General features: G+C 39.1%; 1 protein-coding gene across 4 annotated transcripts in view; it reads left to right on the top strand.

Annotated features, from left to right (window-relative positions):
- vav3 (vav guanine nucleotide exchange factor 3) overlaps positions 1-21783 on the top strand; it is a 103255-nt gene that overhangs the window by 57171 nt on the left and 24301 nt on the right. For all 4 annotated transcript variants that reach the window (XM_008438368.2, XM_008438367.2, XM_017301931.1 and 1 more), the window contains 11 exons: positions 454-522; positions 1414-1517; positions 2129-2228; positions 2565-2660; positions 5544-5612; positions 6717-6803; positions 6900-6985; positions 7314-7446; positions 11864-11973; positions 15786-15887; positions 20414-20505. In XM_008438368.2, coding sequence (XP_008436590.1) covers positions 454-522; positions 1414-1517; positions 2129-2228; positions 2565-2660; positions 5544-5612; positions 6717-6803; positions 6900-6985; positions 7314-7446; positions 11864-11973; positions 15786-15887; positions 20414-20505 — 1048 coding nt within the window. The remainder of the gene's footprint in view (positions 1-453; positions 523-1413; positions 1518-2128; positions 2229-2564; positions 2661-5543; positions 5613-6716; positions 6804-6899; positions 6986-7313; positions 7447-11863; positions 11974-15785; positions 15888-20413; positions 20506-21783) is intronic.

Genomic DNA, 21783 nt, shown 5'->3' with positions numbered 1-21783 from the left:
GTCAAAACTACATCTTTTCCATCTTACTCTGCATTTTCCCAGGACTGTAGGAGACCCACCAGCTCCAGACCCCCAGCCAAAACCACTTGTCTTCTTCCCCTTGCGTATATTCACGTCCACAAAAAAGCCCCTTGCCTGATTTCCCAGCGGAGAGCCTCGGTAGATGACTTTTGTTATGGTGAAATTTCGTTTGCGCTCCCCCTGCTCCATTGAGATGCAGAATTGACTGTGTGGTGGGAGTTTTCGGAGAGGGGAAATCATTAAATTGCACACTCTGAAAATGAGATTATTGCCGTGACCCAGACAGGCCTGGTTGTTTCTGCTTACTGCAGCTCTTTGCAGCTTGGCCTCCATAATGTAATAGCGTCTCGTTCAAAACGAGCCCCTCCACGTTCACTGGAGGAACGAGCTTTCATTCCCATGCGTTCTTTTCTCTTTCTGTTTCTCCCCCAGCACTTTATGATGCCCCTCACCATGTTTTTTTCTACCGTTGAGATGGAGAAGGTGTTTGTGAATATTCCGGTGAGTTAAATGCAGCCAACTGGAAGTTAAGTAAAGTTTGAACCACACCAACTACTGATAAATATATATTTCCAAATGGATTTTCTGTTATTTTTAGTTCTACTTTTTTGTATGTAATATATTTTTATTTTTATAACTGTCTTGTTTTAACATTGTAGTTCTTTTAGTGGTCTTGACTGGCAGCAGTCCTGCTAGAAGCTAATATGCTACATGCTAACAGTGACAGTGCTAGTTTTCTGGTTTTTCTGTTGCTTTGCAGAGGAATATCATAGTAATTGTTTATTAGGAGTAAACAATTTCTGCGATTTTACTTTGAAAAGCAGCCATGTATTTTAAAAAAATATAACAACTTCTTATTTTGTAGACAAGCAGCTAATGGCTAGCTGCTAAAAAGTTAGATTTTGGTTCTAAAGTTAGCTCCTGAGGAAATTTCTGCCCTTTTTTTTAAAACAGCAGAAATATAATATACCAATTTATGTTCTATTTGCTGGATTTACAATTTCAAATATGCACAAAATGTCAGCAAACCCTGATAGTGCGAATCTCTCTGCTGACAACCAAAACATCCACTCAAGTTTTTTTGCCCCACAAAATTTATTGATGCTTCTTCGAGTCCAACTGTGGGATCTGGGGCTTTAAAATTCCTTCAGGTTTTTTTCTGTGAATTTTTCTGCTGTTGAAACAAAGTGCATCTAAAATTCTTGCCACGTTTAAAGCTCAGTCGAGTATTGTTGTTAGGTTGCAGGTATGTCCGTTGAGACTAAAAGGTCTTAATTTTTAATGAAATGTACCTGCTACAAAACCTTTAGAGCTCAGGATAGGGAAAAATAATCATAACAAATGTTTTACGGTCAGCATTGATTTATTTAATTTTCTGTCTGCTTTTTTTAGGAACTGGTAAAGGTTCACAAGGGTTTATTGCTGGAAATCCAAGAGTCGGTCCACCAGAGAGGTTCCCAGAACCTTTACCAGATCTTCATAAGTTTTAAAGAAAGGTACAAAGCAACATCAGGAGCATCTAAGTCTTATTGTTTTTTTTTTCACTTCCTCGTGGAAGCAGGTAACATCTTGCAATATTACAGCCTCTCATTACTTCATTTTATGATAAAACGTGTTCAGATAAAATTTTTATTATGCTGTAATTAATCAGATTAATCAATTATTGAGTTAATTATCAACTAATTATTTAATTGATTAATTAACTGGAATACACAGTCATTTGCTGAAATAAGAAATATAATCAGGGCAGTAATTAACCCGAAAACATTTTAAAAATATATACATTTTGTCTAATCTGATTCAAATGTATTAAATGAGTGCCATTATTGAACTTTAAATATTTTTATTTAAAAAAAGAATTGAATTGCTTTAAAAAAAAAAGTATGTCTAATATTGTAAAACAAAGGCTTATGTAGCTAAATGAAAAATCTTTAGAATGTGCCATTTTTAAAAATTGATTAATCGTTACAATAATTGATGGAGTAAACGATTACTAAAATAATTGTTAGTTGTGTTTGCTTCCTAGTTTAACAGAAAAAAATCTATGAAAATCTGTGTAAACGTTTGACTTCTGACCGGTGGGTCCTTCTGCTCTGATCGGACGCAGGTTGTTGATCTATGGGAAATACTGCAGTCACGTGGAGACGGCCATCACCACCCTGGACGACATCTGCAAAAACAGAGAGGACGTGCGCATGAAGCTAGAGGTAAAACAGCTACATGGCTGCTTTAAAACGACAAAAGAGATGAGTATATGTCCCACAGTGCAGGATGACACGTTTGCAGTTTTTAAGCTGCACAGAGTGAAAAGAGGATGCCCTCAAGTGAGCAAATGAGGCATTGCAGGAGATGGTGATGATTCATGAAGCATTACATTTTGCTCTAAAACTTGAAGCATATGGATCAGTGCATGTGTATAAATTAGAAAATAGACACATTTCTTTCTGGAATAATGCAAAATGGTCTTACCAAAGGGATTAATGTATAGTACAATTAATGATTGATGATTTGTTTTTAATTATTATTATTAAATCTTTCTGCAGGAATGTTCTAAAAGAGCCAATTATGGCAAGTTCACGTTGAGAGACCTGCTTGTGGTTCCCATGCAGCGGGTGTTGAAGTATCATCTCCTTTTGCAGGTACAGCATTAAAATAAAACAGACAGAAATTTATTTACACGCTACGCATCAGTTGATTTCACATACGTGTTTTCTGACAATTTAGTAAAACAGGACTACTTCTGATTTTCTGTCAGACTGGGGAAGCAGTATGAAGATTTTTCATAAGCCTTCTGCAAATCATCCGTGTAATTAAGTTGTCTTCAAAAATCAGCATCTATGTTTTCTACAAACCTCTCATTAATCAGATATTTAAGATGTCAGGGTCACACTGTAAACAACAGTGTCTGAACAGACTTTCAACAGGACATTCTCAGCTAAATCAGTAAGTAACAAAACTCACTGAATTCATTCTAAGACAGTTGTCAGTACACCACTTGTCCACCAGAGGCAGCATTGACTGCGTTTTTTTCCATCCTCCTCCCTGCATTTGTCCTTCAGACTCTGCAGCTCATCCTGACTGTTTGTGTATCTACTTTATGACTGAGTTGAGAATGACCGCAGTGTGACTGTCATTCAATACAGACGATTGAGGACAAAGTAGAAAGAAGAAAAATAAATAAAGTAAGGCGATGAAAGGAGGGCTGAGCAACAGCGGAGACAAACAAGTTGAAAGACGGTCGGAGACTGGCAGTCCTTTTTCAGCATTTTCTCAGAAAATGACACTCCTCTGCACATTTTGTACATTAGTAATACTTTAATAAGAAGAAACTTATTAACAATAGAGATTTCTTCAATATTATCTGCAAAGAAAATAAGCAAACGGGAGAACTTAAGATCTCTCTGTAGATTTTAGATCCAAAAATCATAAATTAGACTCGCAGAGTTCTTCAGCATTGGCCTCCTTAATTTTGCGATATTTCTTAAAATACTTATTGCATGTTTTTATACAGAATTCTGTAAATTTGATTGCATGCTGGAGCAGAGTCTGGTATAAAACATAACGGTGAGTAATCTCTGATGATCAGGATTGAGGACCACTGCTTTAATCGAGCAGTTAACAGATATGCTAATTAGTCAGGTGCTGGGTGGAGCTCCTCACGTTTGCCACACCAAAACTTTCTTTGTCATTTAATCACCCTGAGTTATAGTTTCCCTCACTTACAAATGTCTGGCAGTAAATCAGGATGATGGACAAACCCAGAAAGTTGTGGTATGGAAACATGTGGAGCTTCACCCAGGATTTTTTATTTTTATTTTTTTAGATAATGTTTTTAAAATCACAGTTGGCCTACTTAAAGCCAGCTGACTAGCAGTGCTGCAAGTTGAGTTGGGGCAGCCCTGTCTGTCTGGTCACTCATTAAAACACCTTCAAACCGGCCAACACAATTGTTTTTGAGAGTTCACTGTGTGAACCAAAGATAAACAAGAAAAAATTTACATGAAAGATAAAAAAAAAAAAAAAAAAAACATTATGCTGGAATGGGAATGTCCAACATTATTGGTAGAAATAATATTTTCAACACTAGAGTTGTGGATCAGGTAAAAGTTAAGTGGCATACAAATGGAAATTACTGAAGTCCCACATAAACAACAACAATTCAACTGAACAACTGAAGCCTTTTTATTAATTATGTTAGGATGACATTTATCAAAGTGTCTGTGTTACATCAACATTATTAGTGTATTATATAAGTATTAGCATGCTGTATGGTTACAGCACAGTTTGGGAAAAAAAGTTCCATATTGTAATTTTCCCATCTTGAGCGTGTTGAATTGAAATGAAAATTCCCAAATTAGGTTCTCTGAAGGGACGCAAATAAAGAAAAAAAGGCAAAAAAGATATGAAGATGGATAAAAGTGAATACATAAATAATTTGAAGCTTGGTATCTTGGTATTCATCTGAAAAATTACGCCTGGGCAGGGAAGACCAGTGGAAGAGGGGGCAGCAAATTTATAGAAGCGGGCATGGGGCCCCTTTCACCCACCTTATAGAAGCACCCCTGCCAAAAAGTAAAAATGATATTTTAAAAAAGGAGAAATGTGTGTAGATACAAAGCACATCGTTTTGTGTCAATGTGAGTCGAAATCCCTGTAGAACACCTGAGTAACATCTAGCTGTGCTGAGTAAAGCCTCTGCTGGGCTGCTTCCTCACACGGTGACATCTAGAATCTCTCCAACTAATGCCTCGTCACTTCCTCTCGCTTTCACCCACCCGCCTCTTCCTTTCTTTGTCTTTTTTCTTCTTCACTTTTTTTTGCCATCAGCGATTAGCTTGCCCCGCGTTCATCCTTTCTCTTCTCCCCTGTTTGAATTTCCTCAATAAGTCCACCATGTTTGGCCGCCCGCTATCAGCAGAGCCACTCCCAGCCTCTGTATCTCTGTGGATGCGTGGAGGTCGGAGCACAGGCTTGATAAATAGGCCTCTGTCGTCTTGCTCGTGATAATAATGCCCAGGTTGAGCTTGACTGACACCGGGGATTTGAGAAACGCCGGGCAGGACAAACACACACGCGCATGCACACGCACACACCCCCACACACACGCATGCACACACACACCCCCACACACACACACACACGCACTGTATCTCCCTCAGTGTGGCCTCATGCATGCATGACATCTGTCCTTATCCTTCACCGCCGAGGTCTAGATGTCTTGTTTACGCAGCGCTGCCGCACTGGCAAATAATTTCAGATATAAAGTGACGCGCATGCACACAACCTCCTATAGATAAGTGCACACACACACACACACACGCACACACACTGTATCTGATTTATTTTAGGACCAGGTTGACTTTTTTCATTTTCTTTCCAGTGCAGAAACCTTAAGTTTTCATGTACCGACTCTTTATCAATGTTTTTGTGTACGCTATCTTTTATTCGCCTTCATTTTTTTTTGTGGATCTTTTCTGTGTGTGATTTATTTATTTATTTATTTATTTTGCTTTGTTCAACAGGAACTGGTAAAACATACCCATGACGCCTCTGAAAAAAGTAATCTACGCACAGCGCTGGATGCAATGAAGGTATTCCTATAGTCCTGTCCCAACATTCGCTGAGAATATAGAAGTTTTGTTACTAAAGCCACTTAATGAATTAATGGAGAATGACTTTTTTAAGTGTTGATAAAGTATTCAACCTTTGAAGCTGTGAATAACATAAAAATTTACTCACCAACTTTACACATTTAGAGCCTTTATGCATCAACCTGATGTTGATCTGCTCACATAAATCCCAGTAAAATGCATAAAGATTTTGTGGCTGCAATCTGACAAAATGTGAGCAGGCAAGCTGAAAGAGCGGGGAATACCAATTGAGGATCTTTGAAACTGCATGAATTTCAATAATGTGTTTTCAAGGTTTGGAAAGTACTTGATTTCTGTATAAAGTCCTTGAAAGTGCTTGATATTCTATCTGCAGTTTTGTATGAAAGTTGGAGTAGAAAAGACTCCCTGCAGAAAGTCAAGTGGTCATTTATATGATGTTTAATCAATTAATTTGGGCAGGAAGGTAATTTAGCTTAACACAAATTTTCAAAACATAAAATGTTATATTTTAAGTTTATGTTTTTCCTTTCTTGTTAGAATACTCATACAAGACATTATTAGTAACAGTAATAAACAGAAGTGGTGGAGTAGCCAAGTAAGAGTAGTACTACTTTAACATATTTTTATTCAAATAACAGTAAAAGATAAGTTTATTTCAATACAAAACTAACAAAAACTGGTGACTCTTTAGTTAAAACAAGCTTGTTCTTTCGATAAAGTGGGTGCAGCATCCAGAAATTTTACTCAATAAGAGTAAATAAAGTGCAGCACAGTAAAAATACTCCTAGAAGTCTTTTTTCCCCAAAATGTTACTCAAGTAAATGTAAATGAGTAAATGTAACTAGTTTCTACCCAACTCTGGGGAAAAAAAAAAAAAAAGTGATGTCATATGACAGCGAGTTGAAACTGTCTTCTTTTGTTCCTCGTATTGTTTGTAACTCCAAAGTTTGGTGCTGGAAAAGTTTGAAAACTTTTACTGTGGGAAAAACGTACAAACATTAAATCCTCCACACAACTTTCCAAACTTTTCTTTGTGCGCTAAAGTTGAAGTACACTCATCGCTGTTTTGATGTGTGTGTGCAGGATTTGGCACAGTACGTCAATGAAGTCAAACGGGACAATGAGACGTTGCGAGAAATAGAGCAGTACCAGAAATCCATTGAAAACCTGGTAAGTCCAAATAATGCCACGGCGGTGATTTAGTGCTCTGGGTTTGTACCGCCAGTCGAAAAGTGATCCGTCTTTCTCTTTATCTGCTTCCCCCAGAACCAACCTCTGAGCAACTACGGGAGACCCAAAGGCGACGGGGAGGTGCGGGTGACCTCAGTGGACAAACGAGCTAAGCAGGACAGGTAGGACGTCGAGCGAATCCAGACAGAGGGAGGGGCGATGAGGCTGGACGCCTTCCAGAGAACGCAGAAGCTCAGGACGAAGTGTCGATGAAAGCAAACCTGTTATTCCCACGCTAAATGATGTAATTGGGTGAACTGCAGCGTAGCAAATGAATGTCATTAAGGGAATCTTCCTCCCACTCTGTAAGCTGCAGGGATACAATCGGCTGTATTATGTAAGATGAACTGTACGGGTTAATTTTTTTGTAAAATAACCACAGAGTTTATGCAAGTCTGACTCGAGAGAAAACAGATTTTCATTCGGCCGTCGCTTTGATCCCCTCCGCAGGCACATCTTCCTGTTCGACGCTGCCGTGATCGTTTGCAAGCGCCGAGGGGACAACTACGAGATGAAAGAAGTGATCGACCTGCACCTCTTCAAGATCACCAACAATCCGACATCCGACAAGGAGAACAGGAAGGTCCGGGTCCCGAAGACGCAATAGTTCAAACAGCTGTCTTAGAATGTGATGAAAGTTCGAAAAATGATACCCAATTTGCTGCACAGCATTTGCACAGCATTCATATTGAGAGTTTATGTTTTGCCTCTCATATTAGATGTAATGCATGTTGCATCACTGCAAGGTTTGCAGCTCTCTAACCTGCACACAGAGCCTACTATAAGTATTCACACCCCTAATATATTTGCATTTTGTCCCATTACAACAATAAAGTTTAGTTTATTTTACTGGGATTTGTAGACCAACCCAATGCAATGCAGAGTTGCAAAACATAAGGAAAGTGATGCATGTTTTCAATATTACTAATACAATCTGAAAAGTGAGGCTGTTAATATGTATTCAGCACCAAATATTGAAATACCTTTAAATCAAATCTTGTGCAACTAATTACCTTTAAAGTAAGTTCATATTCCAATCAATCTGACTGAGTTTGGAAAAAGAAGAATGGGGGAAAAAAGTCACTTGAGATGTGCAAAACAGACATAAGTGCGCCCCAAACCTACAAATAAAGTTTGTGGTTGACAAAATGTGAAAAGAGTTCAGGAGGTGTGAACACGTTGCCAAGAGCCTGTAGGCAATTGTCATAAATCTGCTCTGAAACAAGTCAGTCTACTTTTCAATTTGGCTCGAAATCTCTCTGTTAATCAATTGCAGGTTGTTTTTTTTCTCTCTCTTTGCTTATTGCAAAAGTAAAACACGGTGATGAGGAAACTTATTCAAATTCTAAGATAGTAAATCAGTTACACTTTGGCAAAGGCAGAAAGACGAATCTTTCCACGACTTTCCCTTTGGAGAGCTTTCAAAACCGTAAAAATGTAAGTTTTTGAAAACAAGCAGTTTGCATGTGTACGTTTGTTTCTAATTATCATAAAAAATGCTTCTGTATGGATTTATTGGTCAAAAGTTATTGAATATAAAATACCGTATGTCTGGGAGACTTTCCTTTAAATTTTATACTGCAGTACTTGACGAAGGCTCTCTCCCACTTTAACTGTGATTTACTGAAGAGCTTTGGATGGTATTAAATTTCCCAAGCAGCTTCTCGCTGTGTAGATTGTCCCAGCAGGACCGTAGTCCGTTTTACAGTTTTGCTTTAGTGTTTAGCTTTTAAAATAGATAAAATAATAACAAAATCGCTCTATTAACATGCCGTAAAAATGACACGGATAAAACGAGCACCGCCTAACGAGTCGTCCGCTGTAACGAAGGCGAGATCTGCGACGTCAGGCCCGTTATTGCCTCTTTATGACCTAGTCAGCAAAGCTCGGAGACCACGTTGGAGTCCTGACAAACCAATTAGCGGAGCTATTTCTGCGTAATGAACGACCATAACCCATTTGTCAGATACACCCAGGTTCATAAAACTGAATGAAAATGAACTTAGCGTGCTTCTTTATAGGGTCTTATAAGCACCTGTAAGTCTCTCCATACCCCGCTGCCACCTTCTGCGCCGTAAATCCCCCGGCGTGCTCCGAAAATGAGCTACACGCAAAAAACCTTTCAGGCTCATAACAGGAACAACAAAATAATTAACAGAAAGCAGTCCTAAATAATTTGCTACATGCTTGTTCCTGCTCTTGTTTTACATTCCCTTATTAATTTTTTTTTTCTTTCTCCCCTCCGCATCCTTCTGAAACAGTGTCAGACTGGAACAGCCTGCCTCCTCCCAGATGGTGCTATCATTAAACCTCGCTTTGGGCCTGACTACTCTTGTACACACAGTGAATACAAAGTGCCAACTGGGGGAAAATATTGCCAATCATAATGAAGAATGATATCTAAGGCGTGCCAGGAAACATTGATTTGGGTAATAATGACGCAGTAATAGCAGACATTAGTGGGCTTAGGCCCATATGGGCTCACAGGATTATATTTATGAAGGTTGCAGCCGTTTCGGCGTCGTTCACCTCTGACATGAAGAATGTAACGCGTTTTCTTTGGTGCTATATTTGCGCTAGCCGTGATGGAAATGAACGCGTCTGCTTGAAGGTAGCGAAAATGAGAACCTCCATCATAAAAGCAATGTTTGTATGAAGATTATCTGGAGGTAAAACGGTTCTGCGTAAAGTATTCAGAGGCCAAAGACAGTCAACAAAACATAAGCTTTTTTTTAATATAAATTATGTTTAAGTGGTTTCAGATCAAGCATTAGTTCAGCCAAAGACGCCAAGTTAAAAGCAATCGGGTCATATTTTTTTTCTATTACAACTACACATGATTTTATTGTAATTTATCTTGCTTAGCAATAACTTTAATATGAAATATTTAAATGAAAGTAGAAATATATTATTGTAGGTTGGGAGTCTCAGATTTATTTTTTTTATCGCAAGACTCAGTTTCTTGACTTTTTGGGTGGAATATTTTCTGTTTTGTTTGGTCTATAAAATGTTTTTAGTCCATACTCACCGGCACAAATGAGACATTACTTGGAAAACTCTAACTCTAATTATCCAAGTTTACCAAGTGGACGTGCCCAAGGCTGTTTTCATTAAAACGTTGCTGTGTTTTGTGACCCAACTTAGTATTGCAAAGAGAAAAATGCTTTGTGTTGGAACATTTTTCACTTAAAAAGATGGGAATTTGAAAATTTCCTAATCAGCTTCATTTGGTATCAGTCTTGAAGTGTTTATATTAGCTTGTAGTCGAGGGTCACAGGAACGGCTGCAAACATCCTGAACACCTTTCTTCAACAGTTAGCTAGCTAAATGTCAAGCTAAAACCTTTCTTATTAATTCCTTGCTATTGCTACTTTTTATTTCTGTCATTACAAAAACTACAAACAGCTTTATCCTAATTGCCTGAATGCTTGGTAGCTTGCTATCAAGCTAGCAAAACTACTAGCTAAATATTACCAGCAAAACTAGCGAAGAACTTCAAATTGTTGCTAATTTGTATCTAAGCTAACTTAAACCATGTAAAGACCATCATTCTGGCTTTAATATTCAAAACTATATATTTCGATGAATCCTGGTCCGTCCTTTGAGGTAAAATACATGGAAAAATAAAGTTTACATGTACATAAACAATAGCTGCAAGCTAGCAATTAGCAAGTAAAACATAAATGGTCTAGATTTATGAATAAGATTTGAGAATAATATCTTCCATCGCCACTTACATAGATTTTAATACATTTTTAGGCATTGTAGGTGTTTTGGGAGTTTGATGATCTCCAATACAAAAGGTATAACACAAATGGCAAAGAGAAACATCATTAATAATACAAGCAGCCGTTGTTTTTTATCAATCTGGGAAAATTATAAGGTAATTTAAAGATTTGGTTTGAGAAAATCACACACGCCTGAAATCCCTCATGCTAATTGTCAAGCACAGTGATGGAGGAGTGATTATTTGGGGTTATTTTATAGCCAGAGGCCTTCAGCACCGTGTGATATATTTTCTCATTACATTAGCGCATGTCTAATATTTCGTCATACAAATAAGAGGATCATCACACGCGGTACAGAAAATTACAGAATGGCTGATTATGAAACAAATCGAGGTTGTGACGATCTAGTCAAAGTTCACACTTCAACCTGATTGATATCCTGTGGAGGCACATGAGAGCTTTGAAAGGAACTGAAGCAATCCTGTGTTCCTCAGCAAAAAAGAGCTATTGAATCCTGGTGTTTACTTAGTCTTCCCATGACTTTATAATGCAGGCTAATAGCATTTTAATAGCAGCCTGCAGATCTCTTTAAATCAAAAAAAGATAAAACGGCGCTCATAAAAAGAAAAAAACAAAACAAACATTGTTTTTCTCCTTTTACAAATTGGCAGGAAGACACTCAGCACAGGCCACGGCGTCCACTGGGACTGCCAGTGTGGAGCGCCGCTTTTCCCTTTCCTCTATTCATCTGGTCGAGGAAAAGCGCCGCTGCTCTTTTCTAACCGTGCGGTGAACCTGCACCATCTTAACCTTCACAGCCGAGTGCGAGGAGTTCGAAACCACGACCGGCAGTCGTGAGAAGCGGGTCCCGCAAAACCATCTGCTTCGCCACGCCGCCTAGAAACACAGAGCAGCCCGAGTCGACACGGAAGCTAATGGGATGATATTTAGCCTTTAAAGTGGATAATTGCAGCCAATTGCAGACCCGCTCGCTGCTTGGGTCTTTGCGTGCCGTCTGAAACCCAGCAGCGATGCGCCTCAGTTAACTCGCACTCATTTTTTCCCCCCTCTTCCTCTGCATCGCTTCATTTGCTCTCCTCCTTCTCTATCTTTGTGCTTGCTCTCCCCAAGGCATCCCTCTTTCATTTTGCATCTCTTTGTCCCCATCTGTCTTTTCTGCCTCCTCTCCCTCAGTGTGTTTTGCCTGCCATTGTTTCATCTCCTGTCTCAAACACGTTTTTTTTTTTTTTTTTTTGTCTGTTTCTGTTGCAGTGGTCCTACGGATTCTACCTCACTCACAACCAGGGCCAGAACGGCTTTGAGTTTTTCTTCAAGACCAAAGAGCTGAAAAAGAAGTGGCTGGAGCAGTTCGGCATGGCCATGTGAGTGTGCTTTTTCTGTGCAAGTGCTTTAACACGATGGTCTCACGTCACGACACGTCGCTCACCCTGTTATTCTGGTCCGCCTGTAACTAAGGGATGACAAAAATGAAAGTGACACAAAGGGGAGTCGGCCGGGAGACACGCTCATACCGAACATTGCATTCAGACAGATGAATCTCTCGCCGCGTGTTGTCGAACTGCATCGACCGGTTCTTGTCCTGGACCGGGTCCAAACGCCACAAAAGTGACTGATTCCAAAAGTAAACAATAGGTGAAAGAAACAATAATCTGCACTTCAGCTGTAGAGCCGAGGCAGATCCAGTTTACCACTTTGTTCTGTTTTCCAAAGAAAAGCCCAATCCGTGGTTCTTGGGCTTTCTTTCTAAAACAAATCCAATGTGAACGACGGCATTAACTTCGAACAGATCAAATGCAGCAGAATTAGCCTGCACTTGCATATGGGCAGGTAACACAGGTGAACCTTGTCTGTACATACTACTGACAGACACTACTAGCAGGCAACAGTTTATTATTCCAGGCGCAGACATGCACCTTGTCAGTAACTTTCCCAGGATTACACCATCTGTTGTTGACAAGCACTACAATCCCCCCCCCTTCGCTATTATTGTCCTCGCGACAGAATGTACAGAAAGGAGTAGGAGTATTATTTGTGCAGCCATGTCTGGGTGAACAGCATGTTAATGCAAATGATATATATTCACTGTTCGGTCTCTGTTCGGTGTGAATACTTAAGGAATTGTCGGGTGTCGATCCAAATTGATCCAAACTTCCTTTCCTTCAGTGTTTGTTTAGTTCTTTTCCGATGTCGTTAACTTTATCTCTCCAAGTCTTGTTTAGGCTTGGGTAGCTCATTATTTGCTCGCATACTTTAAATGGAGAGTAGATGGGTTTAAAAGTAAGGTTTTGAGAAGTGTTGATTAGTTTCCTTACTTGCACTTGAAACAGCTCCACTGCTGTAAGTTTGTAGAAAAATGAAGGAATCCTAAAGTCTGCTGTAATTCGCTAATTAATGAAATCAATCATTGTTCCCTTCAATAGCAACAATTAGCCATTTAAGCTTACTTTGAAGTGACATTTTAGCTGCATGTTGTGAGAAAACCAACTAGTTTATTAGTTGTTGTAAATGATTATGTATAGAGGGCAAGATTTTTAGCTGCTTCCATTCACTTCTATTGTATTCAATAACAAAGCAGGCTATCCTTTTGACACAGTTGTTGGGAGAAATAGAACTGCCAGGGGAAAAATGGATGTTTCTAACCCATCTGATAAGGTTACTGAGCTTAAACCACAGAATAACAGAAAAAGAAAAATTAAAGGTAAAATCCTAGTCCTTGCTGATAACTGAGGTACGCGTTATTAATAATTTATCTTGTTGCTACTTCTAGTTATGAAACGGGTCTACTGGCATCCAAAATAGGTGCAGGAAAACGAAATGAGCGAAATAACATTTTATAAGTAACAAAAAAGGCTCTTAGAGGAAGTGAGGATGAAGAAGCTGAAGTGTTGATGTGAGACTGAGAAAACAGGAGCTATATGATTTAGCTCGTGAGGCTAAATTAACAAGCTGCAGGAACAGAGAGGTGTTGCAGAACAATCACATGTTCTCTCTCACGCTCTTCATTTTCAGACCAGCTGACGTTTGGAGCATTTAGTCACATAACACGTGGATTTCTCTAAAAGAGAAGTCACACCGGTTTAACATTTCTTCTTTGAAGAAGACACAGTGTTGTCTTGACAAGAAGATATTTTATCAGTACTGAAAAAAATGACCAATTTAAATGTTTTACAAGACTTAGACTGTGTTTAAAAATGTGTAATCTGTGTAGAATATTACCAGATTTTACTAAAGTGTTTGTTCTTGATCTATTCTCATCATCTGAGTGATTTCACATTAAATCAATTTTAGAGTTTGAACAAATTATCCAAATTAGCTGTGTAGTCCAAACTCAATAAAAATTTTTTTTTAAAAACTCAGCGCAGCGCTAATAAAAACTGAACTTCACTGTCATTAGTAGTTAGTAACATTTCTCTCATGTTGTCGACAATTACTTTGTACTTTCCTTAAAGTAAATACTTTTATAACTGAATGTTGTTGAGAAATAATCTTTATTAGTTAACTTGAACTCAGGAACTGGAATCAAACTTCTCTGTTGAGCATCTTTTAGTTCCAAGTTGGTGCTAACTACCATTAGCATCAAAAGCTAACAATGTTTCTCTCTATCCTATGTGCTCAAACTCATGTCCACATGTAGACATTTTTCAGCACATAACTAAATAAGATGCAAACCATCAAAATTGCTAGCTTATGAATGACACCAGTCACTTTTACCAGCATTAGAAGCCATGTTGAATACTAAACACAGAGCTACTTGCCAGCATTCAGTTGAAATCCTGGCTACAGGAGGCGTTATGTTGTATTTCTTCTTCTGTTGTTTTATGGTGGCTGGCAGCCCATATGTGGTGGTGCATTGCCACCACCTATAAAACTGGATTGTGGGCAGAAGAAACAGAAAGAAAACAACAACAAAAAAAACAACCATTGCTGCTTAATAATTCATCTTCGTATTAAATCAAACTCATATTGAGTCTGTATTTTTATTTTTTTTTATAACTTAATTTGAGTTTTTAATTTACTGACCTCACTGCTAAAATGTTTTCAGTTGTAAATTTAATATACATTTTCCATCTTGAGAGATTCATTAAAACCAGCGTGTCGTCTGTGTTGGACTATACATCTTTTGAATGCAGTAATATGAGGTTATCACAGTTGGATAGCACTTCACAAAATATATCTTGCCATTTTATAAAAGACAGTCTTAATGTAGTTGGTCATTTTTAAGGGGCAGCTGGTTTCTGAAGTTTAGTTGCACCTGTATCATTACACAGAGAAATATAAGCCAAGTTGACAGAAAAAGGAAGGCTGAAAGAACTTTATTTAGTCGTAAAAATGGCAACTATGTGGATCAAAAGCATTTTCCATCATGGCCACATTCGTCCTATTTTCCACAGAAAAGGTCAGTTTGACTAATTATTCCAGCATCCAGGAAAGCAGCTGCACATATGTAAGACGGTCAGATCATGCCTGGATACCGGAACTGCAAAAAGTCTTATTTGTGAAAACCTGGACATTTCTTTCCTCTCTTTCTCACTTACTCTCTTTCTTTCTCACTCCTTATTTCTTTCTCTCTTTCTTTCTTTCTTTCTTTCTATCTTTCTTTCTTTCTTTCTTTCTTTCTTTCTTTCTTTCTTTCTTTCTTTCTTTCTTTCTTTCTTTCTTTCTTTCTTTCTTTCTTTCTTTCTTTAGAAAGAGAGAGAGAGAGCTCTTTCTCTCTCTCTCTCTCTCCCTCTCTCTCTCTTTGTCTTCATCCTTTCTGCACGCTGCACAGACACACTTGCTTCCTTGTCCCCAGGGGTGGAGGAAGCCTCTTGTGTTCATTTTGGGAGCAGACCTCGCCTGTCTACTCACAATCCTCCCCTTCCCACTTCAAAGAAGCGTATCGGTTGAAATGCTGCCGCAGCTGCGGAAGAGTTTGTCTGCCGCAATTAGAAGTAAAAGGGGGGGGAAAAAACAAAAACAAAGTGTTGCTCTCTGCTTTCAAATTTGACATCTTTATCCAGCAACCTGACAGTTTGCAGCACTGAAACAAACCGACTTACCAAGCACAAAGTTCTTTTTGTTCATTCAGTTAAAAAACTTTTTTTTTTTTTTTTATACATATTTGAGCTTTCCTAAAGCGGACTAGTTTTATGAGACGTTTAACGTTTATGCCTTTGCTCCTTTTTTTTCTTAGATCAAACATCCGTCCTGAGAACGCAACCAACAATTTCCACGAGTTCCGGATGCACACCTTTGAGAGAATCACCTCCTGCAACTCTTGCCACATGCTGCTGAGGTAAGAGGCTCGCCACGCTACACACGCATGCACACCAAAGAAGAGACGAAGCCGGGGCGGCACAAAACATCATCAGACACAAAGGCACTTTAAAACCGCCGTCACTCAAGACCTTCAAAAAAAGGCCTCGACTCTTCCCTCCCCGTTCCTCTCCAGTGTACCCCAACAATCCATTCGCCGCTTCGCCTTTCTCTCTCTCTCCGTCCTCGGCTTTGCCGATACAGAACTCCTTTTGAGCTCGCTGAATTCTATCGGCGACCCAGAGGACTGCGCCCGGCGGTCTCTCCCCGCAGCAGGGACGACTGAGTGGTTTCACCTACAGAAGACAGGCAGCAAGAAAAAATGTCTGTCACACTCTGGCACTTCTTCAAGGCGACGGATGGAGAATGGGGACGAGATTATTGCTGTGTAACAGAGAGGGAGGCGATGGAAAGAGGCTGTTTCCTTTTCTTTTCTTCTCTCTTCTTTTCTTTTCTTTCCTATTCTTTTCTATTCAGTGTACTTGTAGCTTTTCTTGCCCATTACTTTTTTCATACTAGCTGGTAAAAATAAATCTGGAAAAGCTGCTTGGATCAGTTTGAAGAGATTTAGCTTCTCACTTGCCACTTAATTGGGTTGGATATATTTAGATTAGATATCAACATGTAATGTTCCATACAAAATCAATAATGGCCTAAGTTATTGTTTACCAAAAGTGTTTTTTTTTGCTGAAATCAACTACTAGCAAGAAGGAGGTGGTGATTTTTATTTTTTTATTTTTGCCAAAATCCTTTCTGGCAACAAATAACTTTGGGATTTATTTTAGGAAGGTGACGATATGAAGTTGAGCTTGTAAACATTTAGTCAAAACGCTGTGTGTGTCAGACTACCAGCATTGCACATCAACACGTTGCTCATAGTGGCAACATGTCGTAGGAGCTCTGTTGCGTAAATGTGTCCTGATTTGTTCTTTTTTGTAGACCTTTTTTTCATAATTGTTTTAGTGGAGAAATTTAATGCTCGGACAGTTATTCTCTCTCTCTCGTTTCGGATGCTGGGCAACTTGAAGGATTTTTGCTCTTACTCGTTTACTTTTGAGCAACTCTTATGGTGCGTAACCCATGGCAACGAGATGTTGTTTTTACAACTGGGAGCAGCTGATTAGCATCTCAAAAGCTGAAGTGATACGCAAAGTACAAACCCAAATACCAGAGGAGTTGAAATGGAGACTTAATGGGTGCAGAGCTGAAGAAACCATCTTTCCCATTTATTAAAATAGGTAAGAATCACATCTCAGACTCCAAAGTTGCCCTTCTTTCTAACCCTATGCCCAGACACCGATTTAAGGAGGGACAGCAAAAACAAATGAGGTGGATCAGCAGAGTTTGCCCAATAATTGAGACATGTCACTGTCGAAATATTGTCTCTGCTGTCTGGACATTCAGCTGTTGGCATGTCAGACTACCACACAGCAACAGTCCTCAGTCAGAGGTCTCTTCAGACTGGTTGCGAGACCGACTGCTACCTGTCCACGTCATTGCCAGCTGAAACAATTCGAGTTACAATAACATTTGACTTCCATTTGAGGTGGATAAAGTACTTCTGAATTGAATTTAAATTGAATTATGGTAGGAGCAGCATCATGCTGAGGGGATGTTTTTTTTTGTTTTGTTTTTTGCCAGGGAATGGAAACTGGCTATTGATGACTGGAGATGGATATTGATGACTAAAATTGCTCTACCTTCTAGACCAATTCTAGAAGGTAGAGCTACAAGAACTAGATCTAAGCATATTTATGATGCGGAGCACCATGAAGAGAGTAGAGCACCATGCGTAAGCAGTCTTCCCTCCGGTGTTTTATTGCTGCGTTCATCTGAATTCCCCACCCACATCACAAAATCCAGAGTTATTGTTTCGACAGCTGATTTAATATTCACTCACCTCTTCAGACAGAGCCTCTCTTAAATCTGTTTTAGAGGCTCTTAGGACAGGCTCGAGTCACACTTTTGCTTTTATTTGTTTTGGGTAGAAAGTTGGGCAGTAGAAAGATTATTCCCTAATAGAATATGTGCTGTGGTTCAAAGAAAAGGGTTCAGAAACCTTGACGATATTTACTGACATGCTACGCTGCAGGAAAAGTTCAGGAGAGCTCTGGTTTCACCACCTGACTTGAATGAATAATCTGAGGGAAATATTAGGTTGTGTTTGTGAGTTCCAACCCAGATTTGGATCACGACTCATTACAGCGTCAGGCTGATTTTAAATGTAACGCCTGGACAAGAAGAAGAACATTTTCCTGTGGATTTAAGCTTCAAATTCAAATTCAGTTTGAATGATTCCTAAAGGTCCATGGTGAAAAAAAAACATCAGATTTTACAAGCGCTGGGCTTTTAATGCGACTTTTCCCAGAATGCTGCGGGGTTAGCATTTTGAGACTTTTTGAAACGTCGGTGCCTCGTCAGTATAGCAGTCGGTACTTCTGATTCTGTTTCTATATGAGATTTTTATTTCGCATATGGTGTCGATTCACAAATCTCACCTCAAGGCACAATGCAAGTCGAGCCTCTCCAGCTCATATCAAAATGTGTAGTAATCAGTTCGAAATAAATTTAATTCATATCAATACAAATAATTCAGTTTAGTTACAAGAAGATGTTACTGTCATCATGAGATGCCAATTAGTAAAATTTATACCCGCATTCCGTTTTATTAAGAGAAAAATTACATTATGTATATCTAGAAATATCACCTATTTGTGACAAATATAAACCCAACTATCTTCATCTAGTTATACCTGGTTACTTTATCTATGTACGCTGAGAAACGGGGAAATTACTTGATGGCAGCAGTGGGTCAAATAATCACAGAAGAGTCAAAATAGAAGTATCTGGTAACAGAAGGGGTGTGCATAAGACTGACATGACGCTGTCTTAATAGCACCTGGTGTGAACATGAAGGAGTCTTCATAAAGGCTTATGATTGTTCGGTAAATAATGACACTTTTAATGCAAATTTTCCGTTGAAGCCTGGCATTAAAAGTCCATTAAAAGTGTCAACTTTGCATTGACAGTGCAATTATTTACCAAATAATGCAAAGCTGACACTTTTAATGGACTTTTAATGCAACTGTTTGAGCAACTTTGCATTAAAAGTGCCATTGTTTACCGAATGACACTTCATGACGACATTCATGAAGACTCTTTTGTGTATGTGCATGTGTATCGATGATCTTGACGATGGCATTTGACAAAATATAATGTTTACATGTTTCACAATCGGGGACTGTTTTTATGATGTAAAGTATTTTGAACTGCCTTGTTGTTCAAAACAACAAGCGCCGAGACGCTTGTTTGAATTTGCCCTTTGACTTTTATTTGTATAAAAGTCAAGTTTATACAAATAAACTTGACTTTCACACAATATCAGGAGCAATTTTACGAAACCATCGAGCCATTAATGCTTTCTATAGGAAGTAAAAACGATAAATATTTGTGTTCGGAAGCTTCCGAGGATCACAGGGGGCCAGAAACGGTGCTTAATTAAGGTCGGATGGAGCAAAACATCGTAATTTAACACATAAGCCATGTTCTTTTTTGTTCCAAAGCAGTAGCTCACAGATAACGATTTAAACTTTTCTTTTAGAGAGATTAAATAGATAATTAGCCAGAGCGCAGGACTTACTTTTTGTCATTTATTAGGGGGCTTCTGGAGTTGTTATGCAAAACAAAAAGGGTTAATTGCACTGTTTTTACTCCAAAGGTTTAACGGTGCTAACTGATGCGTGAAAGTTTCAGAGGTTTGTTGGGGAACATTAACGCAGGGTGTGCACTGTAAAATGTAAATATTTTATTCCACTTGAAATAAAACAAAAGTAACTTACAAGCAACTTTTGAGCAAGAGGAGCTTGTTTAAAGTCAATAATTCCTTATTATTGATAAAACACTTGTTCCACTCCCAAATCTTCTTAGTTTTAACATAGGAAAAATGTCAGCTTTATAACAACTAGCACTTTTTAAATCAGTATTAAAAGATTATTGACTTTAAAAAGTTCATATCTTACTAAAAAGTTACTCGTAAATAATTTTTTTATTATTATTTCCAAGTATTTTACAGAAAATACTTGGTGAGATTTTGTGTTTTTGCGCAACATTCCAAGCTTGCAGTAGTTCTTTTTGGGGAGGGATGGATGACGCTAAGGTTCCGGCTAAATGCGGTTTTATAAACTCAGAAGCTGAATCCGCACACTTTCGAGATTCATATTTGTCTGAATTTAAAAAAAAAAAACGTGAGAATTTGAACTTTATCCCGAGGAAATCTACCTGACGGCTCAATCGCAGCCCAAAAAACGGCACCAGCCGGAGCGGCGCGGTGCTGCACCTCTAAACAAGAGGAATTAACTTTCCAGGCTGTTTCACAGCCCGTCTCCTTAAACCTGACAGAGAGTGCTGCACGGTGCTAAATCCTACATCCACCCTCCTGCCTAAGTGTGCTGAAAGCTGTTTACTCTTTCTGCATGATCATCTGCTGCTGCTCTCCTGTCTCTGCAGGGGGGTCTTTTACCAGGGCTACCTGTGCTCCAAGTGTGGCTTAGGTGCCCATAAAGAATGCCTGGGACGCTTTGGCTGCTGCGGAAAAACAGGTAAGTCATCCTCTCACATCCCCGCTTACTTTCTGGGGAGCCTCTTAAACTGAATTGTATAACCCGAAGTGCAGTTTTATTGCAGAACACGAGAGCAGTAACACGTTCCACATAAAACTGTGGTGTGAAAATAAGAACTTTATATCTGCCTTTTTTTTTCTAAACTAAGGTTCAAATATTTTATCGTTTTGTTTTTTTTTTAGCGTGTAACATAGATATTTATTCTGCAGCTTCTCTGCTTCCCTAGGTGTTTTTGTGTGTGTGTGTGTGTGTGTGTGTGTGTGTTTGAAAGGTAACGTCACTCTCTGTCGCTGCATATAGCTCCCGATGCCTGACAATACTTTTACAGAGGAGTTTTCTAAAACTTTTCATTACGTCCCTGTGTGTCTGTCACTCGGCTCCCTGTGCAGGCACAATGACAGCTTTGTGCGAGGTGGAGGGAACACTTCAGACAAAAACCAAAGAGAAAAACAGGCCTTCAGAAACCAGCTTAGCATGTCCGCCGAGCCAGTTTTTACGTGAGGCAGCGTGTCTGTGACAGGAAGAGCTGAAAACTGAAACTATTTTATTACTTATTTATTTATTTTTAGCTCCTTAAAGTGCCCAGTTGTGTTTTTGCGACATTTTCTTTTTATTTTGCTCTTGGGCTGAGCCCTTATAGTACGACGGTGATGCAGCTCGTCGCACTCTTGACCACTGTGCATTTGGGTTCCCCGTGGAAAGCCGCCACCTCCTGTTGGACCTGGCATCTGTCACGGCGCCAACAAGGCGCAGAGGCAATACCGGCACTTTCAGGCCCACCTGGGTGCCGCGGTTTGCCGGAGGAGATTGGGGTGACGCCATCGGTCAGAGGGCGCCGAGACGGTTGTTTGAATTTGCCCTCTAAAGTATTGATCTTACCACTCTAGTATCGATTCGATTCTGACACCGATTGCTGGACAATCCTGGAGGAAGACATGTTAGAGGCTGCAGGACAATAAAAGCATTCAGCCAGAAGAAGGGCTTAGATCAAATAATGTCCATTTGTTGAAATGGCCCAGTCAAAGAAACACTTAAATCTAGTCCAGAATCTGTGGCAGCTGTTTTTTTTTTGTTTTTTTGTTGTTGTTTTTTGCTTTTCACAGAGGCTCTCAATCACATCAAAACACAATGAAATACTCTTCAGTAATGTGGCTGTAAAGTGACAAAATGCAACAACAACAACAAAAATAAGTCCAAGAAGCATTAATGCCTTTGCAGCAAACTTTCCTGTACCTGCAAATTTGCCCAGAATTTGAT

The sequence above is a fragment of the Poecilia reticulata genome, linkage group LG20, assembly GCF_000633615.1.
Source record: "Poecilia reticulata strain Guanapo linkage group LG20, Guppy_female_1.0+MT, whole genome shotgun sequence".
In the NCBI taxonomy this organism is placed as follows: domain Eukaryota; kingdom Metazoa; phylum Chordata; class Actinopteri; order Cyprinodontiformes; family Poeciliidae; genus Poecilia; species Poecilia reticulata.
Note: the sequence above shows the minus strand (reverse complement) of the source record. Positions and strands in the feature narration are given on the sequence as shown.